We start from the raw sequence: 19,682 nt of genomic DNA on the forward strand, positions 1-19,682 counted from the left end.
ACCCTGGGATCATGACCTGAGCCAAAGGCAGACATTTAACGGACTGAGCCACCCAGGCGCCCATCATTGCTCATTATTTTTCAATGATTATTCTTTAAGTGCCAGCCCAAGACTTGTAGGACTTCTCCAAATAAACCTGGTATTCCCACTTGGCTTCTGATCCTGGTCACTACAGGGATGCATACCTCCACGATCTGGCTTCATCGGATGCCCCTCAGCCTCCTGCCCACCGTGCTCTCTGGAAATCAGTCTGCCAGCAGAATGCCCCAGGTTTTCACAAGCGTCTCAACATCCCTTCCCTTCCTTCTCTCACTGAAATCTGGCTACTCTCAGAAGACAGTGCTTTCCCCCATGGCCCTGGTAATTGCAGGCATTTTTCCACTGAAATTCTACCACTTACTTCCATTCTTAGAAGTTAAGTGGGAGTCTCTATGGCCACTTGGAAAACATTCTTCCCTCAAATACCCTACTCTTAAGTTCCGAGACAGGCTACAACATGGATGAACCCTGAAGACCAATGCTGGGTGAAATAAGTCAGATATGAAACGACAAATACTGTGTAGTCCCACTTTTTCAAGGTACCTAGATGACTCATATTTTTAGAGACAGAAAGTAGAATGGCGGTTTTCAGGGGCTGGGGAGGTGGGGATGGGAAGTTAGTGCTTCATGAATTCAGAGATTGGAGATGAAAACGTTCTGCAGACAGATGGTGGTGATGGTTGGACAGCAGTGTGTCTGTGCTTAGCGCCACTGAACTGTACACTTAAAAATGGTTAAAATGATAAATTTTGTTATGTAAATTTACCACAACTAAAAAAAAAAAATACTTCTTTTGAGGGCATGTCCTTAGAGTGAACCTCAGCTTCTGCTCCTTTCTGTCATCTGCTCCCTCTCTGGCCCCTGCCCTCAGGTAGAAGACTCTAGAATGTGGACGTCATTTTCTCTCCAGTGCTGGCCCTGTCTTCATTCCTGATTTCTTCAACATTCCTGTAAATGACCTGTGCTACCCTCTGGTCTCTCAGCTTCTTGATTTCTCACTTCCAGAAGGCTTTTCCCCTCCCACACCTCAGCCCTCATTTATGTGATCATCCATAGGGTCAGCCATGACCAACTGCACCAACATGGAAACCTCGTCCTGAAACCCAAATCCATACCACCCATTCCCTCATTCTGGTGCTCTCCTCCATAAATTCTCTGGTCTCTGAGGCCTCTAGCCCATTCTCATCTCCCTGACTCACGTGTCCTCAGCACCCTCCCTCCCTTCATCATTCACCATCCTTCCTGCATGTTCTGGGGATGGGCCAGTATCATTTGTATTTGCAGCTCCTTCTTGGAAGCACTGTCGCCCACCAACATCCATGTATACCCACCGCTACATCGTTGGTCTCACTTTAGGTGTCCCGTCCTCAGAGACCTTCCCTGCCCATGACCCCTTATCATGCTATAGGGTATCGACCATTTTAGCATCTCACCAATATTTTCTCATGGTTTTGTGTTTCTCTACCTAGAACATAAGCCCTTGGCAGAGATAGTCAGGCTCACCCCACAGGACACCCGTCTGCAACACAGACGATTTCAGGTGGAGCTCAATAAATGTGTGACCAGTTCAGCAGGAAAATCCTTTGAAAACAAACAATGTGGTCATATTTTTAACCTTTTACCCTAGGTTTTTAATCAGGTCATTCTTTTTTTTTTAAAGATGTTATTTATTTGAGAGAGCACGAGCAGGGTGGGGGAGGAGGGAGGGGGAGATGAAGAAGCAGACTCCCCGCTGAGCAGGGCCTCGATCCCAGACCATGACCTGAGCAGTTGCTTAACTGACTGAACCACCCAGGTGCCCTTTATCAGGTCATTCTTTGCCTGATCCTCCTGCTACATCATCAAAGACTTCACATATTTTCCACATTTGAGAATCTGTGAAACAAAAGCTTCCAGGAAGGATGTGAAGCCCATATCCCTGCTACCATTTCTCACAGTGTCTTGTTGACAATATCCAACAATGCTGGAACATACAAAAATCTTTCACAAGGCCATGATCGTGCTTATTGGGCTCTAGATTTATGCCAAGAACTTCGTAGGATGATTTCTGTATGAAATGGACACTCATGTCAATCATCATTACACATTTATTATGTTCTGTTAGCCACCGTATTGTATGTCATTAATTTTTGATGTAATGTTATGTGATTCGTTAGTTGTGTGTAACACCCGGTGCTATTACACATTTTTAAAAGTTCCTCCTTCATAATGCTTTCTGGCCCTTAGACATACGGGTCAAAAACATTGAAAGCACAAGGCAAACACCTTGTGTTAAGAGTAAACCAGAAAGGAACACTTCAAGTGGAGAGAGGAGGCGAGCCAGCATGTGGAGTCTGGCATACAGGCTGTTAGTGCTGGCAAGACTTCCCGGGCGCGTCGCTCCCTGGCCTCATATTCCCTGGGAGGCTCATGAAGTCAGACGCCCTGGCAGGTGACAGACATCCGGATAATTATAAACCTCTGTTCCTCCCATCTTTCCTTACCATGTCTTCTAGTCTGCCTTGTTTGCATTTTAGCATTAATACCATGCCGTACAAACAGAGACGCGCACATACGTTTTCACCACCTCAACACACCCCTGTAACCTGTACCTGCATTGCGGCGGCAGCACATTATAGGTTCCCAGAAACCTCCTCACCGAGGTGAAGCACTATTCAGACTCCTCGCAGCAGACAGCTGTTTTGCCGGGGCTTGTATTTTTCTCTTAAGGGAGTCATGCAGTGCATGGTCTGTTTCACCTGGCTTCTCTTACTCAGCGTTGTTGGTCCGATTCATCCACATGTCGAGGTAACTACAGATCAATCATTGCTGAATCATAGCTTGTTGTATGAATATACCACAATTGACGCATTCTACTGTTGACATTTGAGTAGTTTTAGGCGATTACCTATTACTACATAATCCAAGAATATCCTAGTGTGTGCTCTTGGTGCAGCCTTTCTGGAGAGTGGATCCCAGGGGCTGCAGTGGCTGGGTCAGAGGTGTGCACATGGTCAGCTTTTGCGGATTATGAGAGTGTCCAAAGGGTTGTGTCAGTGTGCACTCCCATCAGCAATGTAGGTTTTTCCATAGGATCACCATACTTGGCATTTTCTTCATTATTTTACCTCTTCTGGGGTGTGTGTGTGTGTGTGTGCATGTGTGCCTTTCCCTGTTTTAGTAGTTGGCTAAATCTGCATGGTATCCTTAGACTGATTTTAGGTTATGGATTGCTATGAAAGTGAAGGAAAAGCGGGGCACCTGGGTGGCTCAGTGGGTTAAGCCACTGCCTTCGGCTCAGGTCATGATCTCAGGGTCCTGGGATCGAGTCCTGTATCTGGCTCTCTGCTCAACGGGGAGCCTGCTTCTCCTTCTCTCTCTGCCTGCTTCTCTTCTTATGATCTCAGTCAAATAAATAAGTAAATATTTTTAAAATTTTAAGAAAAAGCTGAACTTCTAATTTTTAAAATAAGATGTATTTATTTTAGAGAATGTGCGGGGGGAAGGAGTAGAGAGGGAGAGAGAGAGAAACAAGCAGACTCTGCACTGAGTGTGGAGCCCGATGTGGGGCTCAATCCCACAACCCCGAGATCATGACCTGAGCCTAAACCAAGAGTTGGACATTTAATCAACTGTGCCACCCAAGTGCCCCAAAAAAGCTAAACTTTAGATATAAAAACAAAAATGACTGATTTTTATATTTTTGACAGAGGGGTCAGGTGGAATCCATTCATACACTGGCAACTTATTTCCTCTACGTGAAAATGGGCAGCTTAATTTATTAAGCCATTGTGTTATCATTATATATAAAATGTATGTAAGTGTATATAGAGACATATATATGTACATGTATAAATATATGTGTATTATTTCTAGTCCTCCTGTATGTTAGGCACTGCTATCCTGCCATCATGAAAAAAAATCACTGTATTGATGTTTTGATGTAGGTTTCTTTTTAAGATATTTTGGATATGGTAAACAAATGAGATGTCCAACAATTGTCATAGGAAAAGAAATATCAGTTTAGAAAAATGTGTCAAATTTGACTAACATAGAATGCTAGTTACATACTCCTAGAATTAATATTAACCTTTTTTTGACTACATCTGCTCTCCAGCTAGCCATCTTCCACAGCAGTTAGGTCCCTGAGAGATAGCACATAAGAAACTATGAGGAGCAGACCACATTCCTGCCCAATTTCTGCCCACGGTCATTGTCAGGTGTCTAACCCTCCTGACCTAGCTGATGACCTAGCACTGTCCATGCTTCTTTCGAGGTTCTTCAGAGTGTAAGCCAAAGCAGCATCAGAAAAACTATTGTTCTCCTTTTTTAGGGAGGGGCAGATGGGACAGAGAGGCAGAAGGAGAGGGAGAAAGAGCGAATCTCAAGCAGGCTCCATGCCCAGTGTGGAGCCAATGCCGGGGTCAATCTCCCAACCTTGAGATCATGACCTGAGCCAAAATCAAGAGTCAGATGCTTAACCAACTGAACCAGCCAGACACCCTTCTTTTTTCTTTTTAAGTAATCTCTATGCCCAATGTGGGGCTTGAACTCAACCCAAAGATCAAGAGTTGCATGTTCTTCCAACTGAGCCAGCCAGGCGCCCCCAATAACTTGTGTTTCTTCGGTTCCCCAGCCTTACCTTCATCCAAAATGAAAATGTATCTCCCCAGCAAAAGTGTACTCATCCCAAAGGCAACTCCTTCCCTACCAAGTACCACCTAAAATGCTGCCTTAGAAGGAAGAGTAAAAAAGAAATACCACAGAGGGGAAAAGGGCAGTGATAACTCTCTCATACCTCCTTCCAGAATGCTACCCCTTTTCCAATGACCCAAGGCCAGTATAGAGGCAGAATGATTGATGTGGAGACTTCTTCATGATCCAATGCCAGAGATGTTAACTAGGACTTAGGCATGTGGAGAAAGAAAGGGGGATGGACACAAAAGAATCTTGGGGGGGAGACTTCATTTGGCTTTGCCACCAGATGGAAGTGGGAGGCGTGGAGGGTGGCTTCAAGCTTTCTTAAACAGAGTAGACTGCAACTCTGCTTACCAAGATAGGAAGAGGGAGAAAATGGGTAGGTTTGTCCATGGAAATAAGTTTGAATTTGGACTTTAATTTTTCCATGTTGCAAATATGTTGTCCTGTGGGGTTTGTTTTTTTTTTTTTTTTTTCTGTAATTTGCGGTGATTTACTCATACATTCTTGGAAGAGGGCCTGTTCCTTGCTGAGAAGCACTAAAAAAGCTGGCAGAAATTCTCGTGCAAACCGTTAATGACTGCCTGACACATTCCTTCATGATCTGGAGATTTCCTAAAGCAGCCCCACAGACAAAGCTTGTAATACACATTTAGTACTTTCCAAGGTGCCCTGAGCTACTTTATTACTGGGAATACATCTATCTCCAGTCTCCTTGAGAAATTCCCCATGGTCTTTGGGATAAGGAAAGCCCGGATAAAGATTTCAGTCAGTACTTGCAAAATGTTCCTTAATTGTTGCCTGATATTTAAAAGGAACAAGTTAAAATATGCATAATTGATTAATTTCCTTCAGATCATACTATTCTTATTATTTCCCATAGGCAATCATAAAAGTTGAGTCACACAATACGTCCATTTAATAATAGCAGAAAAGAAGAGAAAGATGTTACTATTATGGTCTTAAACTTGGTGGTGGCTATTTAAACAGCAGAGTAAAGATTTCCATTCACAGGCCCTGCGAAACAGATGGTAACATACTTACATATTTTTTTAAGAGGTGAGGAAATGTGTAAACATCCATTTGGAAGTAATTACAATTCTAAAATGCCTATTGTTATTAGTATGCTTTCAGTTGACTTCCCCTCCTAGAACAATGAACCAGCTTTTTCTAAAAATAGCCCCCAAATTATTCAGACAATAAAATCAAAGACAAATTTTTGAAAACTCCTAGTTTTGCACAGAGGAAGAGCTAAGATCTTCCGCCACCCCATGAGCTCCTAAAAACTGTTAGCTCTCTGTGTCATGGAAGTGGAAGATACAGCTCTGATTGGAGTTCTGGTCCATTTGACTATGTAGAAGTCAGTGCAAGTAACTTCCAGCTTTTAATATTTCATGAGGTGCGGTGAGTTGGACTTCTTTCTGGTGATGACTGTGGCACAGGGTAATGTGCCCACATTCCCTAAAATTTGAAATTGGTTTATTTCAGGATCCAGCTAAACAAAATGGAAACATCACTGTTGACCTGGGTTCAGCTTATTTCCTGGCAGCTAAGAATAACAGGTGGAAGTCTTAGGCAGACAGTGGGCGTGGCTGTGACTTAATAAGCCTCAGGTGATCTGGTGTCAAGGCTTGGACTCTGACTCAGAGAAAGCCGCCTTCACCTCTTGGTGTTTTCAGACGAAGTAGCTAAACCCAGGAAGCTCAGGAGTGAATGAATGGGCCCGGCTGATTTCAGTTGGTCTGTTTTTCAAACATCATAGTGTAGATTCTTGAATGAGAGAGACTTCCTGTGGGTTAACCACCCTCAAAGCCAAGCACTCTCAGAAACAACTCCCTTGAGATCCTGAAAGCCCAGTGCTGATCACACCTGATGTGCACCTCTCTCCAACCTGTGTAAGGACTTTGAACAGTCCCTTTCCCCAGCCTGCTCACTTGATTGTTCCAGTTCCTCAGAAGTCAGGCGCCCTCTGAGAGAAACCCAGATCCTAGGTTCCTCCACTGCCCCCGCCCGTCCCCACAGGTGAGCACCCAACTCCAAGAACAAACGCTGCATCTCCTGCAGAAGGCTCACAGGCGGCTGCATGCCACGCGGCCATTGAAGACACCTTGGGTGTGCTTGCCCTGTGGCAGGGTCGGGGTGCAGAATACAGGCCTAAAGGTGGCATCTGTGAAAACTCATCACGCATCCAGGGCAAAATCATGTTAGAAAAAGCTGTTCCGGGGCGCCTGGGTGGCTCAGTGGGTTAAAGCCTCTGCCTTTGGCTCAGGTCATGATCCCAGAGTCCTGGGATGGAGCCCCGTGTCAGGTTCTCTGCTCAGCAGGGAGCCTGCTTCCTCCTCTCTCTGCCTGCCTCTCTCCCTACTTGTGATCTCTGTCAAATAAATAAAATCTTAAAAAAAAAAAAAAAAAAAAAAAAAAAGCTGTTCCAGGGTGGGGAAACTTAAAAGGCAGAAAGACCAAAATCAGGGTCAGATTAGGAGCAAATTCTGCTAACTACTCAGCATTGTTACTGCAGAGCAGGGAAAGGAGAGTGTCTCTTGAGGCGGCAGCACAGAGAATATTCCTGGAGTTACCACCGCCATTCTTTTGACGCAGCTCGGCGCCCCTGGCAGTGGCAGCTCAGCAAACAGTGTGGATAGATGAACAGAAGTGGCTCCCGAGGAAGGGAGCTTTGTTCCTGGTACAGACCTGATCATTTGAACAGGCTCGAAAAATTTTCGGGGGGAGACCGATAGAAGACATGGCGGGGAAAAAATATAATTCGCGTGCACCACGTAGCGCATGAGGAAGCTTCACGCCCAGGGTCTCGCGCTCATTTGTAAGTCAACCTAGTAGAGCTGATGTATTTGGAATTACTAAAGCTATCATATAACAGAGATAGTTCTCCACCTGCACCTCCCACCCCATTTGGACTTCATTTGTAACTCCTTCAATGTGAAAACAGGAAGGGCAAAACTCAAATCCGTTACTTCTGCAACTGGTAAATAAGGTGTGAGGTGGGGGAGGGGGGATGACTGAGCTCATGGGTGGCGAGGAGGCAAGGCGTTCTGTGGTCTGTGCCCACCCCATTCCCACTCTTCTTTATCTAAGATGAGGGCATTGCATAACAATTCCTCACACTCATAAATCACCTTTCTTGTGAAACACGTGATGTTTTCAACGTGCTGACAGCCTGCTTATCTGTATTACAATTTAGAGTCTTTCCAAAATATGTAAAGAATCAGAGACCCCATTTGGTCTGGGAGGTAATGATTCTACTGTGAAGCAAGTGACCAGACTAACGGGTTCTTGATCCCAATGACATTATGATCCCAGAAAATGATTGGAAAATTCTAGAAGTGGCTACACACTATATGATTTCCTTTATATGCCATTCTGGAAAACATAAAACTAAAGGTAAGCAAAGCTATATCCTTACTCCCAAATCTCAATATATTCAAAACTGGACAAGTCATAGAGGCCACATTTTCTAATCTGGAAAAAAATATATATATATATATGTATGTATGTGTATATATATATATATGTATGTGTATATATATATATATGTATGTATGTGTGTATATATATATATATCTCCTAGTGACAGGTTAGTCAAGAAACTAAAACCTTGTTTCTGAAAAACCTTGGATAAAAAGAAATCTGAGCTTAAATTTGATCTGAGTTCTTTGGATTAAACAGTAATGCCACATTCAAAACTCATAGTTAAGATCAAAGCAGTAATTGGATAAAAATGTGTAGCCCAAAATGCATTAATTAGAAAATAGCAATGATGGAAAATAAATGAACCAAGAACTTAGTGCCATAAGTGAGGAGAAAACAAAAGCAGTTTTTGAGAAAGATAAAGAGTAATGGAAATGAAAGCAGTAATACATGAAGTTTACAGTGATAAAAATAAAATTTATTTTACAAGCAAAAACAGGTTTATTCAAGAATACCAGAGAATTGTAATTGAGGACAGGCAAGTCACAGCAAAAAATCATGGGCTAGCACAATAAAGGAGAGTAAATGTTATTTAATAAAAGGAGGAAGCTGGGAAGGGGGTTGTTTTGAAAAAATGTCCATTTGAGAAAAGCAAGAGTTCAGGATGATGAGGGTTTCTCATTGGCTGAGTTGCTGGGGTAGTTGATTTCTTGGAGGAGATGCAGTGTGTATCTTTTCCTGTTGTGGCCTGTAATTGATGGTTCTTTCCTGTTGAGGATTTTTCTGTTGGGGTCTGTAATTGGCAATTCTTCCTGTAATTGACATCAATTGGTAAGGAGTGAGAGCTCCCCCTTCTGGTCTCCTGACTCCTTTTTAGTGAGGTTTCCCTTTATTAATTTTCATACACTGGTGATCCACTGTGGAGTACTGCCCAAAGATACTTCAAGAGGCAGGGTGTGTTAAAGAAAAAGGAAGTTAGAGGTTGTATAGATGGATTTGGGATTTGGGTTGCTTTGGTGGGAAGTTGGCCTCTCTAGTTTCCTTATATATTGGTTTAACCTTCAGGGTCCTAAACTGTCACCTGATGGTAGAATCATTTTCTAAGAATTGCTCAGAATGGTCTTGAATTTATGCCATCTAAGATTCTTGGTTCTCCTTCATTGGCATTTTGTCTATAAGTCAATACCCTTGTCTATGATTCTAACAGGAGCTCAGGTCATAGAGAGAAGATTTTTTTCATACAAGACTTGATGTGTCATCATATTCCTAATGCATAATTCAAAAATGGCTGTTTTCAGAGGTTGGAAACTATAATGAAAATAAATAGCTATTGGGGCGCCTGGGTGGCTCAGTGGGTTAAAGCCTCTGCCTTCGGCTCAGGTCATGATCCCAGGGTCCTGGAATCGAGCCCCACATCGGGCTCTCTGCTCAGCAGAGAGCCTGCTTTCTCCTCTCTCTCTCTGCCTGCCTCTCTGCCTACTTGTGATCTCTGTCTGTCAAATAAACAAATAAAATCTTAAAAAAAAAAAAAAGAAAATAAATAGCTATTAATGATCATCCAAGCACCAAGTTTAAGTTTACCAGAAATTAAATATTTTTTCTGAGCTAATTATGGTGAGGTTAAATTTTTTTCTAACAAGATACTACTTTTGATTCCAAATTACTAAAAGAGTATGATCAAGATTAAGCGTTTGCCCTGGCTTTTACTTGAACTTTGAAAGAATTCTCTTAAATGCCAGGTTCCTAGAAATTGGGAAAAGCCATGTTTGAGTAGGATTATCTTTTGGTTAAGATCTGAATACTTAATAAATTGCCAACCTATATTATTCACATTTCCTCAAGCTGCTCTTTAAATGCCATAAATTATAGAATAAAGCATCTGAGGTCACTGACATTGGTTTGCATTCCTATAACTTCTCAAGCAAAGGCAGCCAGTTCCTGGCTCATTATGCATGTGACATCCCAACAGACATTGAAGTGATACCCAGCAGTCCATGCCAGATACTCACCTCAAGAGGAAAACAATAGCAAAGATGAAGAAGCACCGATTCCATGTTATTTAGAGAGAATTAATGGAATTTAAATGTGTGCAGAGTTCTCCCACAGATATGGTGATGGCAAAGGAAAAAAGATATGTGAAGCTAATTTGGCTGACCAGACACCAGTGTCTGAAAGGACTAACTGAGCTGATACATACCAATGGCATATTTTAAAAATCTTTAAAACGGGTGGCATTCATTCCATACACGTTTTTAGGGACGCCTGGGTGGCTCAGTGAGTTAAGCATCTGTCTTCAACTCAGGTCATGATTCTGGGATCGCACCCCACCTCGGGCTCCTTGTTCAGCAGAGTGCCCTTTTCCTCCTCCTTCTGCATCTCCCCCTGCTTGTGCACTCTCTGTCTCTCTCTGACAAATAGATAAATAAAATCTTTATAATACATGTTTTTAGGCCTCGTATTAATCAGCTATCACATTGAAAAATTAAGTCTCTACAAGTATTTTGTAACATTAAATATGCAACTCTCCCATAAGCAATCACACATTTGTCTTTTAAACAAGCAGGCAGTAATGAAAAGCATTACATTCTGACAGTGATAAGATGACTATTAATATTGATTTTCAGTAAATTTGCAAACTAGATGAAACGGATTTTTTTTTACAGGAGATGAAAAAATACCATACTGACTCAAGGAAAGGAAGAAAGGAAGAACAGAAATGAAAGAAGGAATTGAAAACATAGTCAACAAGCCACTCTTGAGAGATTTCAGTAATTTTACAGGCAAATTCTATAAATCTTCAGGACTGACAAAATAATTTCCTAATAAAGATAGATAGGGGTGCTTGGGTGTCTGAGTCAGTTGGGCATCTAACTCTTGATTTCTGCTCAAGTTGTGCTCTAGGTCATGTGATCAAGCCCCACATCAGCTCCATGGAGTCTGTTTCAGATTCTCTCCCTCCTTCTCCTTCTCCGACCTCCCCCCAACTCTCTCTCCCTCTCTCTTGCAAATATATTAATTAAATCTTTAATCTTTAAAAAAAGATTGATTTTTTAAAAAACTCCTTATAAATTTTATCAAACTTATCTCAGCAGTATAATAAAAGAATAACCATCTTTTTTTAAGATTTTATTTATTTATTTGACAGAGATCACAAGTAGGCAGAGAGGGAGGCAGAGAGAGAGGGAGAAGCAGGCTTCCCACTGAGCAGAGCCCAACGCAGGGCTGGATCCCAGGACCCCAGGATCATGACCTAAGCGGAAGGCAGAGGCTTAAACCACTGAGCGACCCAGACGCCCCAAGAATAACCACCTTTTTAAACCGAGGAAGAGTTTACTTAGTAAGGTAAAGGTGATTCAAAATTAAGAAATTCATTAATTTACTTCATTCACTATTCAAAGAAGAAGATTCATATTCTTAATAGATTCATATTCTCAAGAGATTTTTTAACTGATAAAATTCAACATTTTAAAAACTTTAAAGAAGATTTTCAAACATTTTTAAGTGTACAGTGGAAGGGGGCACCTGGGAGCTCAGTCGATTAAACATCCAACTCCTGATTTTAGCTCAGGTGCCTAGCATGCCTAGCATGGAGCTTAAGATTCTCTCTCCTTCCCCTTAGCTTGTGCCCTTGCTATCAGAAAAAAAAAAAAAAAATTGTAGAGAGGAGGTATAACAAAGTCCATGTGTTAATGACACAACTTCAACAATTATCAACATTTTGCTAATATTTAATATTCAGCTTTTATTAACATTTTTTGCCTTTTCTCATGCTCTCCTATTCCACCATGGCTCAGTAGGGCATAAATCATCAAGACTAACTACTCTGTCCACTGAACACTCTAGCACCTAGTAACTGAGTAAAAACCATTTCTATTCATTTAAAAAGCTTGGAAATGAGAGGAGATAGGTTGCTTGTAGATTTTATAGGAATAGCATATATTTATTGTTTACCCAAAGTTTTAAATAATTCAAGATGTCAATGTTACTGAACCACGTGTAAGGTTTCCAAGAAACCATACAAGAAATTCTAATGTTGAACAGAAGAAAAATTAAATAGATTATGAAGCTAAGTTGAAACTCTATAAAGATGAATTGAAACATGAAACACTGAGAAAAGAAAGGAGGAATTTTAAGTGAAAAAAAAATGGCTAACAACCATGTCTAGTCCAAGAAATACCAAAAGAACATAATCATCAAGCATTATTCAATGTGGAAGAGCAAACTAGAAACATCGCAACTGTATACAGTGCTGTAAATTTTAATACAATCACAGCCACATGCACCTCACCTGATAAAAGACTTCTGTGTTCAAAAGAAGAAAATGGGGCGCCTGGGTGGCTCAGTGGGTTAAGCCCCTGCCTTTGGCTCAGGTCATGATCCCGAGGTCTTGGGATCGAGCCCCACATCAGGCTGTCTGCTCAGCGGGGAACCTGCTTCCCCCCTCTCTCTGCCTGCCTCTCTGCCTACTTGTGATCTCTGTCTGTCAAATAAATAAATAAAATCTAAAAAGAAAAAGACAATGCCATATATATATATATATATATATATATATATATATATATATTTCCTTCAGGAACCATCAGTAAGGTATAAGGCCAGCAACAGGTGCAAGGATGAGCAAATTGTGTTCATCTAGACAATGGAATGCTGCTCAGAAATTTAAAAAAGGGATAAAGGATTGATACACATAACCATCATGAAATAATCATGCTGAGTGAAGGAAGCCAAACAAAAAAGATCCCATTTGTATAAAATTCTTAACAAATGCAAATTAACATAGGGTGGGAGAAAGTAGATCAGTGATGGTTGAGAGCAGGCAAGAGGAGAGAGGGGCCTGATGGAGGGATTCCCAAGGGGTGTGAGGAAGCTTGCGGTTCATGATGTGCTTATGATTGTAGTAGTAGCTCACAGGTATGTACATGCTAAAGCATACCAAAGTATACCCTTTAAGCAGTATGTGCAGACTGTATGTTTCTTGCATCTCAATAGAGCTGTTTGAAAAATGTGTAAGAATAGACTTGGATGTCATTTGTCTTTGATTTCTGAAGGCTGTTAGTCATGAGCAACCCCATGACATTCTCTCAGAGTTTGCTCACTAAATCATTAAGTCTTCCCAGGATTTACAGACATGAGGTGTATACAAGCAAATAAAATATGTTAACTAAAAAGATAAGCGGAGGGGGGAATGACTCCTGGGTGGCTCAGTCAGTTGGGCAACTGACTCTTGGTTTTGGTCCAGGTCATGATCCCAGTGCCCTGGGATCGAGCCCTGCATCAGACTCCACGCTGAACTCGAGTCAGCTTGAGGTTCTCTTTCCTGCGCCTTCTGCCACCCCCACCCCCACTCACACTCTCTCTCGGCAAAATAAATAAATAAGATTAGGAGGCACAGCTTATTCTGTGCTGTGTAATTAACAGAAAAAATATGCTTAGCTCTGTAAAATTATCTTCTCCCAGAAACCTCCAGCACATATTCCACATATGGGCAAAGTGCCATCGAGTCTTCTTGTTAAAGTCATGAAGAAGTGAAAGGTACCTAAAAGTACTGCTACTTTTCGATATTTATGTGGCCAGTGAAATTAGACCAAGGAGAGGAAGGATCTTGGACTTGGAAAGGTATAGAAAGTAAACAGACAGGTGTAACTATTTATAGACTCTATGATCATCCACCTAGAAAACCAAAGAGGATCAGCAGAAGGACTACTAGAATTAATTAAAGAATTCAACGGGGAGGCCAGATACAGTACCCTTAGCCTTCCTATACACTAAAATAACTACTTAAAACCTTGAAGCGGGGAAGTATTTACAACAGCAACAAAAACGAATCTATAAAATACTTAGAAATAAATCTATCAAAAATATGCAAGACCTGTTTGAGGAAAGTCTTTAGAATCTACAGAGAGGCAGGCTCTCGATGAACACATAGTTCATGTACTGATTGGGAAAACCCAGTGTTGTAAAGACGTTGGAAGAGTAGTCCCTTGAAACCCATTGACGTTACCACGTTATAATCCTTCCTTCTGGGAAGCTGTTGGGATTTTTTTTTTTCTTTTTAATGAGGCAAGTTGCATCAGTATTTCCTAGAAAATAATTAGCTGGGCTATCTCCTGCTCCCAGCACCTCTGTTTAGAGCCTGTGCTGGCTTGTCCTTGTCCCTCAGTGTCCTGAATGAAGGGAAACCATTGTCAGTCTCTCTCTGCTACAATGCCAAGATGCCTGGAGGAGCCCCAGGTTTCTACCCCAGGGGCATTAAAAGGGGCTTGTCTCCTCATGGTGCCCATAAAACGTGGCTGTGAGCTGGACAAATGTCTCTGTCTCCACCCTTTGAACAAGCGAGCCACCCCAGTGCAGGCATCCTGGACTGATCGGGCTGGGCACTGTGGTTGGGTGTTGTGAGCGTTGTTCCGGCTGTGGATGGAAGGATGGTAGACACTTGACTGTGTCTCTCTTGCAGTCCTGGAACTACCTCCTGGGATAATTAAAAGAGCTACTCCAGAAGGGTCGCCCTGATTTGGCAGGTACTCAAACTGATGTCATTTCTCATAAATTTTCTGGACCTTGAAAAGCTGATTGCAAAATTCAGCTGGATGAGAAAACAGACACAAACAGCCAATACCAATTTTTTTAGATTTGTTTAGAGAACTTTGCCTACCCAATATAAACACATATATGAAAACTATGATCATTAAAGCAAAGTCCAGGGACACCTGGGAGGCTCAGTCCGTTAACCATCTGCCTTTGGCTCAGGTCAGGATCCCAGGGTCCTGGGATCCAGCCCTGCATCGGCTCCTGGCTCAGCGGGGAGTCTGCTTCTCCCTTTCTGCCTCCCACTCCCTGCACTCATTCTCTCTCTCTGACAAATAAATAAAATCTTAAAAAAAAAAAAGTCCAATAGACTATAAGAATCGGTAATAGTAGGAAGAGATAAATCTAGTGTTGGAACAGAAGAACACATCCAGAATTTAATCCCAAAATCCCATCTAAGGTTCTTTAATGTGGCTTTGGTATTTTTTGCTTTTACTTCACCAACATTTGAATGACAGCATCAAATGGAAAAGTTCACTTGGCAATTTCTCATTCTTACATTGCTTTTATGCTTCTCTCTTGTGGTCCTCAGGAAAAGGACAGGTTGAAGGACATAGACCTTGTTTGCAATGGCATACTGTCCACTGAAGTAGGCCAGTGGCAGGGGGCCGGGGGTGCTCCTGCAGAAGGCAGGACTGGAGCAGAGCTTCGGTCCCTAGCCCTCCCTTGCTTCCTGGGACTAACTGAGCAAAAACTAAGTAGCAGGCAGGGTCTAGATGCTTTGCACATATCGCAGTGGAGTATCTTCTTCAAAGTTTCACAGCTTGTTAAGACTTGAACCTGTCAGTAGGGTCTCAGAAGCCGGTGGCCTCCCAGGACTTCCATCCTCCCTCTTGGGATGTTTCCTCTCACAGCCTCGTTAACATGCCTGCCATCTTGGCCTGGCTTCCTCCCATATGCATGCTCTGGTCCACAGTGCTCACACCGTCATGCCTTGTGGGCATCCTTAACTCAGCTGTCACCTGGGACTGCTCCCTGGCAGTTGAGCCCAGAAGGGACATCAAAAGGGACATTTGAGGGCTGCAAAATGCCCTCATCATAGCCGTCACCATGATGGCCTCATGTAGGTGAGGTCAGTGTTTGAGTCCTCTCCTGACCTGGAACTGCCTTAGAATAGGGACCCCTGCACTCGCCCCTTTATTCACAGTGCTTGGCAGATGCCAGGCATGAGATGTTGGCTATAGAAATGAATGATAAGCACCAAATTTTGCCAGAATTCTCAGAAATGACTTGGAGAGAGTCATAATTGTGTCTTCTCTGCGATCCAGACAACTGACTCTCTGGCTTTGTGTGGTGGTAATGGGCTCCCCTTTTGCTTGCCCTGTTGCAGCCCATGAGATCTGAGCGGACGGAGATGCGGAAACGGCAGATGCCTGCACCCCAGGAGACCACCGGCTCCATGCCAGACCAGCCCGGAGCAGGGGACCGCGGGTCCAACGCCTGCTGCTTTTGCTGGTGCTGCTGCTGCAGCTGTTCCTGGTAAGGTTGGGGCTTTTCTCAGTCCTGCCCTCCTGACTAGCAGAGGGCACCCTGGAGTAGTGCCAGCTTGTGATTAACTCAATACATGTTTTTCATTTTATTTTTTAAAATATTTATTTATTAGAGAGAGAGAGAGCGAGCATGAGTAGGAGGGGTAAAGGGAGGAGGAGAGGGAACCTCAAGCAGACTCCATGCTGAGTGTGGAGCCCAGCATGGGACTCGGACTCCCAACCCTGAGTTCATGACATGAGCCAAAACCAAGAGTTGGATGCTGAAATGACTGAGCCACCCAGATGCCCCATGCATGTTTTTTAAATGACTACTATATGCTTAACACTGATTTGGATCTGTGAAGTACAACAGCAAATACACACACACACGCGCGCGCACACGCACACACACACGAGGGGCTCTGTATTCCAGCTCTCAAGGGACTTCTATTCAAATCCCTGGCATCATGTTTGTGTGTTAAACAACTAAAGAAGAGTCCACGGCCATTCGCGATCGAATATTAATATTTGGGCAGAAACAATTACTTAGATGGTTAGAAAGGAGTGAACTCAAGGCAGCCTACTTGGTAATAAAGGCTTTGTAGAGGACATAGAATTTAAGGTGGGTCTTAAATATTGAAGTAAAGTGGAGGGCGCCTGGATTTGACCTTCAGCTTTGCTTTTATTAGTTTCATGTTTTCATAAAGAGAAATGTCAAAATATATTCTTAACTGAAGAATATAAAATGATAGGGTAACTTACTAGTACAGGAAGATACATAATCTTTGCTTCAAAAGAGAGATACACAACTTGAACGGAAGATATCCTTGACCCCTTGAGTCACTGTCAAAGGTCTGGAGAAATGTATAGCGTTTACATCATAAGAACATTAGGTGGCATTTCTGAAATCTTGGTTACGGAAAGTGCTTAGTGCCTCCCAAATGTGTGCCTGACTTTAGGCAATTAAGTTATTGTATATTTATGTAGGCTTGACCACAAGTTGGACCAAGACCTCACTCCAAAGTAGAGAAGACGACAAGGTGATAGTGCTATCAAGAACAGTGACAGGACTGTTAGAATGGGGGTGAGGCAGGTGGAGACTGACATGAAATGTCCAAGAAAATTTGGTCTCTTGCTTGATTTGATCTACTGTTAACTTCCAGGAAGTTCCAGTCTGGTGGACGAGACCCAGCAATACAACACTGACAACTGATGGAGTCCTGATGGTGGGTGGTTGCCCTGTTCAGAGAAAAACCCCAGGTGGCAAGTGGGAATATGAGGGACATGGGGCTGGCAGGAGGCAAGTGGTCTGGCACTCCAGGCAAGGCTTCAGTCCCAAGTAGGAACATAGAGGACTCAGCAGGAAGCCAGAGGAGAACCCTGTGTGGGTACACCTTACACATGTGGGTGTCCAGGATCCACTGTAGACCAGGAGGATATCCACCAGGGATGACAGGATTTCATTTTGGCCCCTCTTCCAGTCCTTCACTCCACTAAGCAGTTTCTGTGAGATGATCAGAGATGATTGTGTGAGAAATGGGCAGAGATATCCTAGTGCTGGGAAGACACCTGTTGACCCAGTCACCCTTCCTTCTCTGGTACCTCAGAGAGACGTAAGAGGCTGAGATTGTGTCCTGAACAATGTACGGGACTGACAGTGTGAGCATAGCAGGTGGTGGCATGCTGTTCCAGAGCAGGCTCCTCCTACTGGCACCAACTGTGGTGACTAAATCATGGAGCTGTGCTTAGACATCATCATCCTAGCCAACACTTCTGCAGCACATATTGTGTGTGTACTTAACAGACAACAGAGCAATGGAAAACAATGTTGAATTGTTATATTGTACACTGAAACTAATATAACACTGTTATGTTCATTATACTTCAATTAAAAGAATACAATAGAGCAATATCTTCAAAGAACTGGAGAAAAGTAATGGAAAACTAAGTCAAACTATAATTCAAGGGCAGGAGTAAAACAAGACATTTTTAGACATCCAAAGGCCAAGAGAGCTAACTGTCTTCAGACCTTCCCTAAAAGAAAGGGTGTACTTGAGGAAGAAAAAATGAAGCATTAATCTTATTGAGAAAAATTGAAAATGTCCTTAAAATTCATGAACAGAGAATGGATAAATTTATTGCAGTGTAGTTATGCAATGCAATAGCAAATAGCATTTAAATGTATGTGCTGGAGGGGAAAAAAATTGTGGGGTGCCTGGGTGGCTCAGTCAGGCGTCCAACTGTTGATTTTGGCTTAGGTCATGATCTCAGTGTTGTGGGATTGAACCCCACATCGGGCTCCATGCTCAGTGTGGGAGTCTGCTTGGAATTCTTCCTCCCCTTTCCCTCTGCCCCTTCCCGCCCCTCTCTCTCAAATATATAAACAAATAAATAAAATCTTCCAAAAAAAAAAAAAAGTACGCAGCAAACTTTAACTGTTTCAGTGTTTACTCTCCTTGATTTTCTTTTTCTCAGCATGCTTTTAAGACTTATCCGTGTTGATAATACATAACAGAGACAATTTTTTTTAATTTTATTTATTTATTTGACAGAGAGAGAGATCACAAGTAGGCAGAGAGGCAGGCAGAGAGAGAGGAAGGGAAGCAGGCTCCCTGCTGAGCAGATAGCCCGATGTGGGGCTCCATCCCAGGACCCTGGGATCATGACCTGAGCCGAAGGCAGAGGTTTTAACCCACTGAGCCGCCCAGGCGCCCCAAGACAATTTTTAAGAAAAGAAAAAGGCAATGTGTTTTCTAAACCCTTGTATTATCTTTCTCAAAATTCTGCTTCATGGCCTTCTGGCATTTCATTTTATCAAAGAAGTCATGCAGGTGCTTGATTTCTTTAAACTTTTTTTCCTTTCTAGAAGATTGAAGAATTTTTTCCTCTTTGTAGCTCAGAAATTTACCAAAATATACCTAACCATGGGGCTCCTTTTACTGAATGGCTCTTAAACATAGTGAACAACTATTGTGGCTTCCAGCAATGTTTTCTTGTTCTACTGTAACAATAACAATACACTTGGGTTAAAAGCTTGACACAAAATATATTTTTCACTTTTTTAAGAACAGAGTATCTCATTGAGAAATATTCCTACTTTTAAAAAATAAGACATGGAAAACATGTCAAAGCTTAAATAAAGATTGCATTGTTTAATTCACAATGTAACTTCCAGTTCTCTTAGAAATCTTGTTTCAAATTCATCCTTTCTGTTTCGCTTTGATTTTTCATACCCATTGTGTATTGATGTTTCTGCTTATAAAAGAAGCCTAAGAAGTCAAGCAGTATTTACCCTCCTACAGTGAGAACACCCTACAGATGCCTCTTAAGTTTGTTTTTGTTTCAAGAAACCATTATTTACTGAAACTGGCATCATGAAAGCAACAAGTCAGAAGAGTTCCTGCATTTCTAATGACTTTGCATTAACGAAAAACAGCTGCATGTGCACACACACAATTACTGAAAATCCATAAAGCAAACGTGCTA

General features: G+C 42.3%; 1 protein-coding gene across 6 annotated transcripts in view; it reads left to right on the forward strand.

Annotated features, from left to right (window-relative positions):
- Window positions 1–19,682, forward strand: part of RGS20 (regulator of G protein signaling 20) — a 75,639-nt gene that overhangs the window by 43,522 nt on the left and 12,435 nt on the right. For all 6 annotated transcript variants that reach the window (XM_032846591.1, XM_032846592.1, XM_032846596.1 and 3 more), the window contains one exon: window positions 16,058–16,206. In XM_032846591.1, coding sequence (XP_032702482.1) covers window positions 16,058–16,206 — 149 coding nt within the window. The remainder of the gene's footprint in view (window positions 1–16,057; window positions 16,207–19,682) is intronic.

The sequence above is a fragment of the Lontra canadensis genome, unplaced genomic scaffold (genome assembly GCF_010015895.1).
Source record: "Lontra canadensis isolate GAN:19392208 unplaced genomic scaffold, GSC_riverotter_1.0 scaffold177, whole genome shotgun sequence".
Taxonomy (NCBI): Eukaryota; Metazoa; Chordata; class Mammalia; order Carnivora; family Mustelidae; genus Lontra; species Lontra canadensis.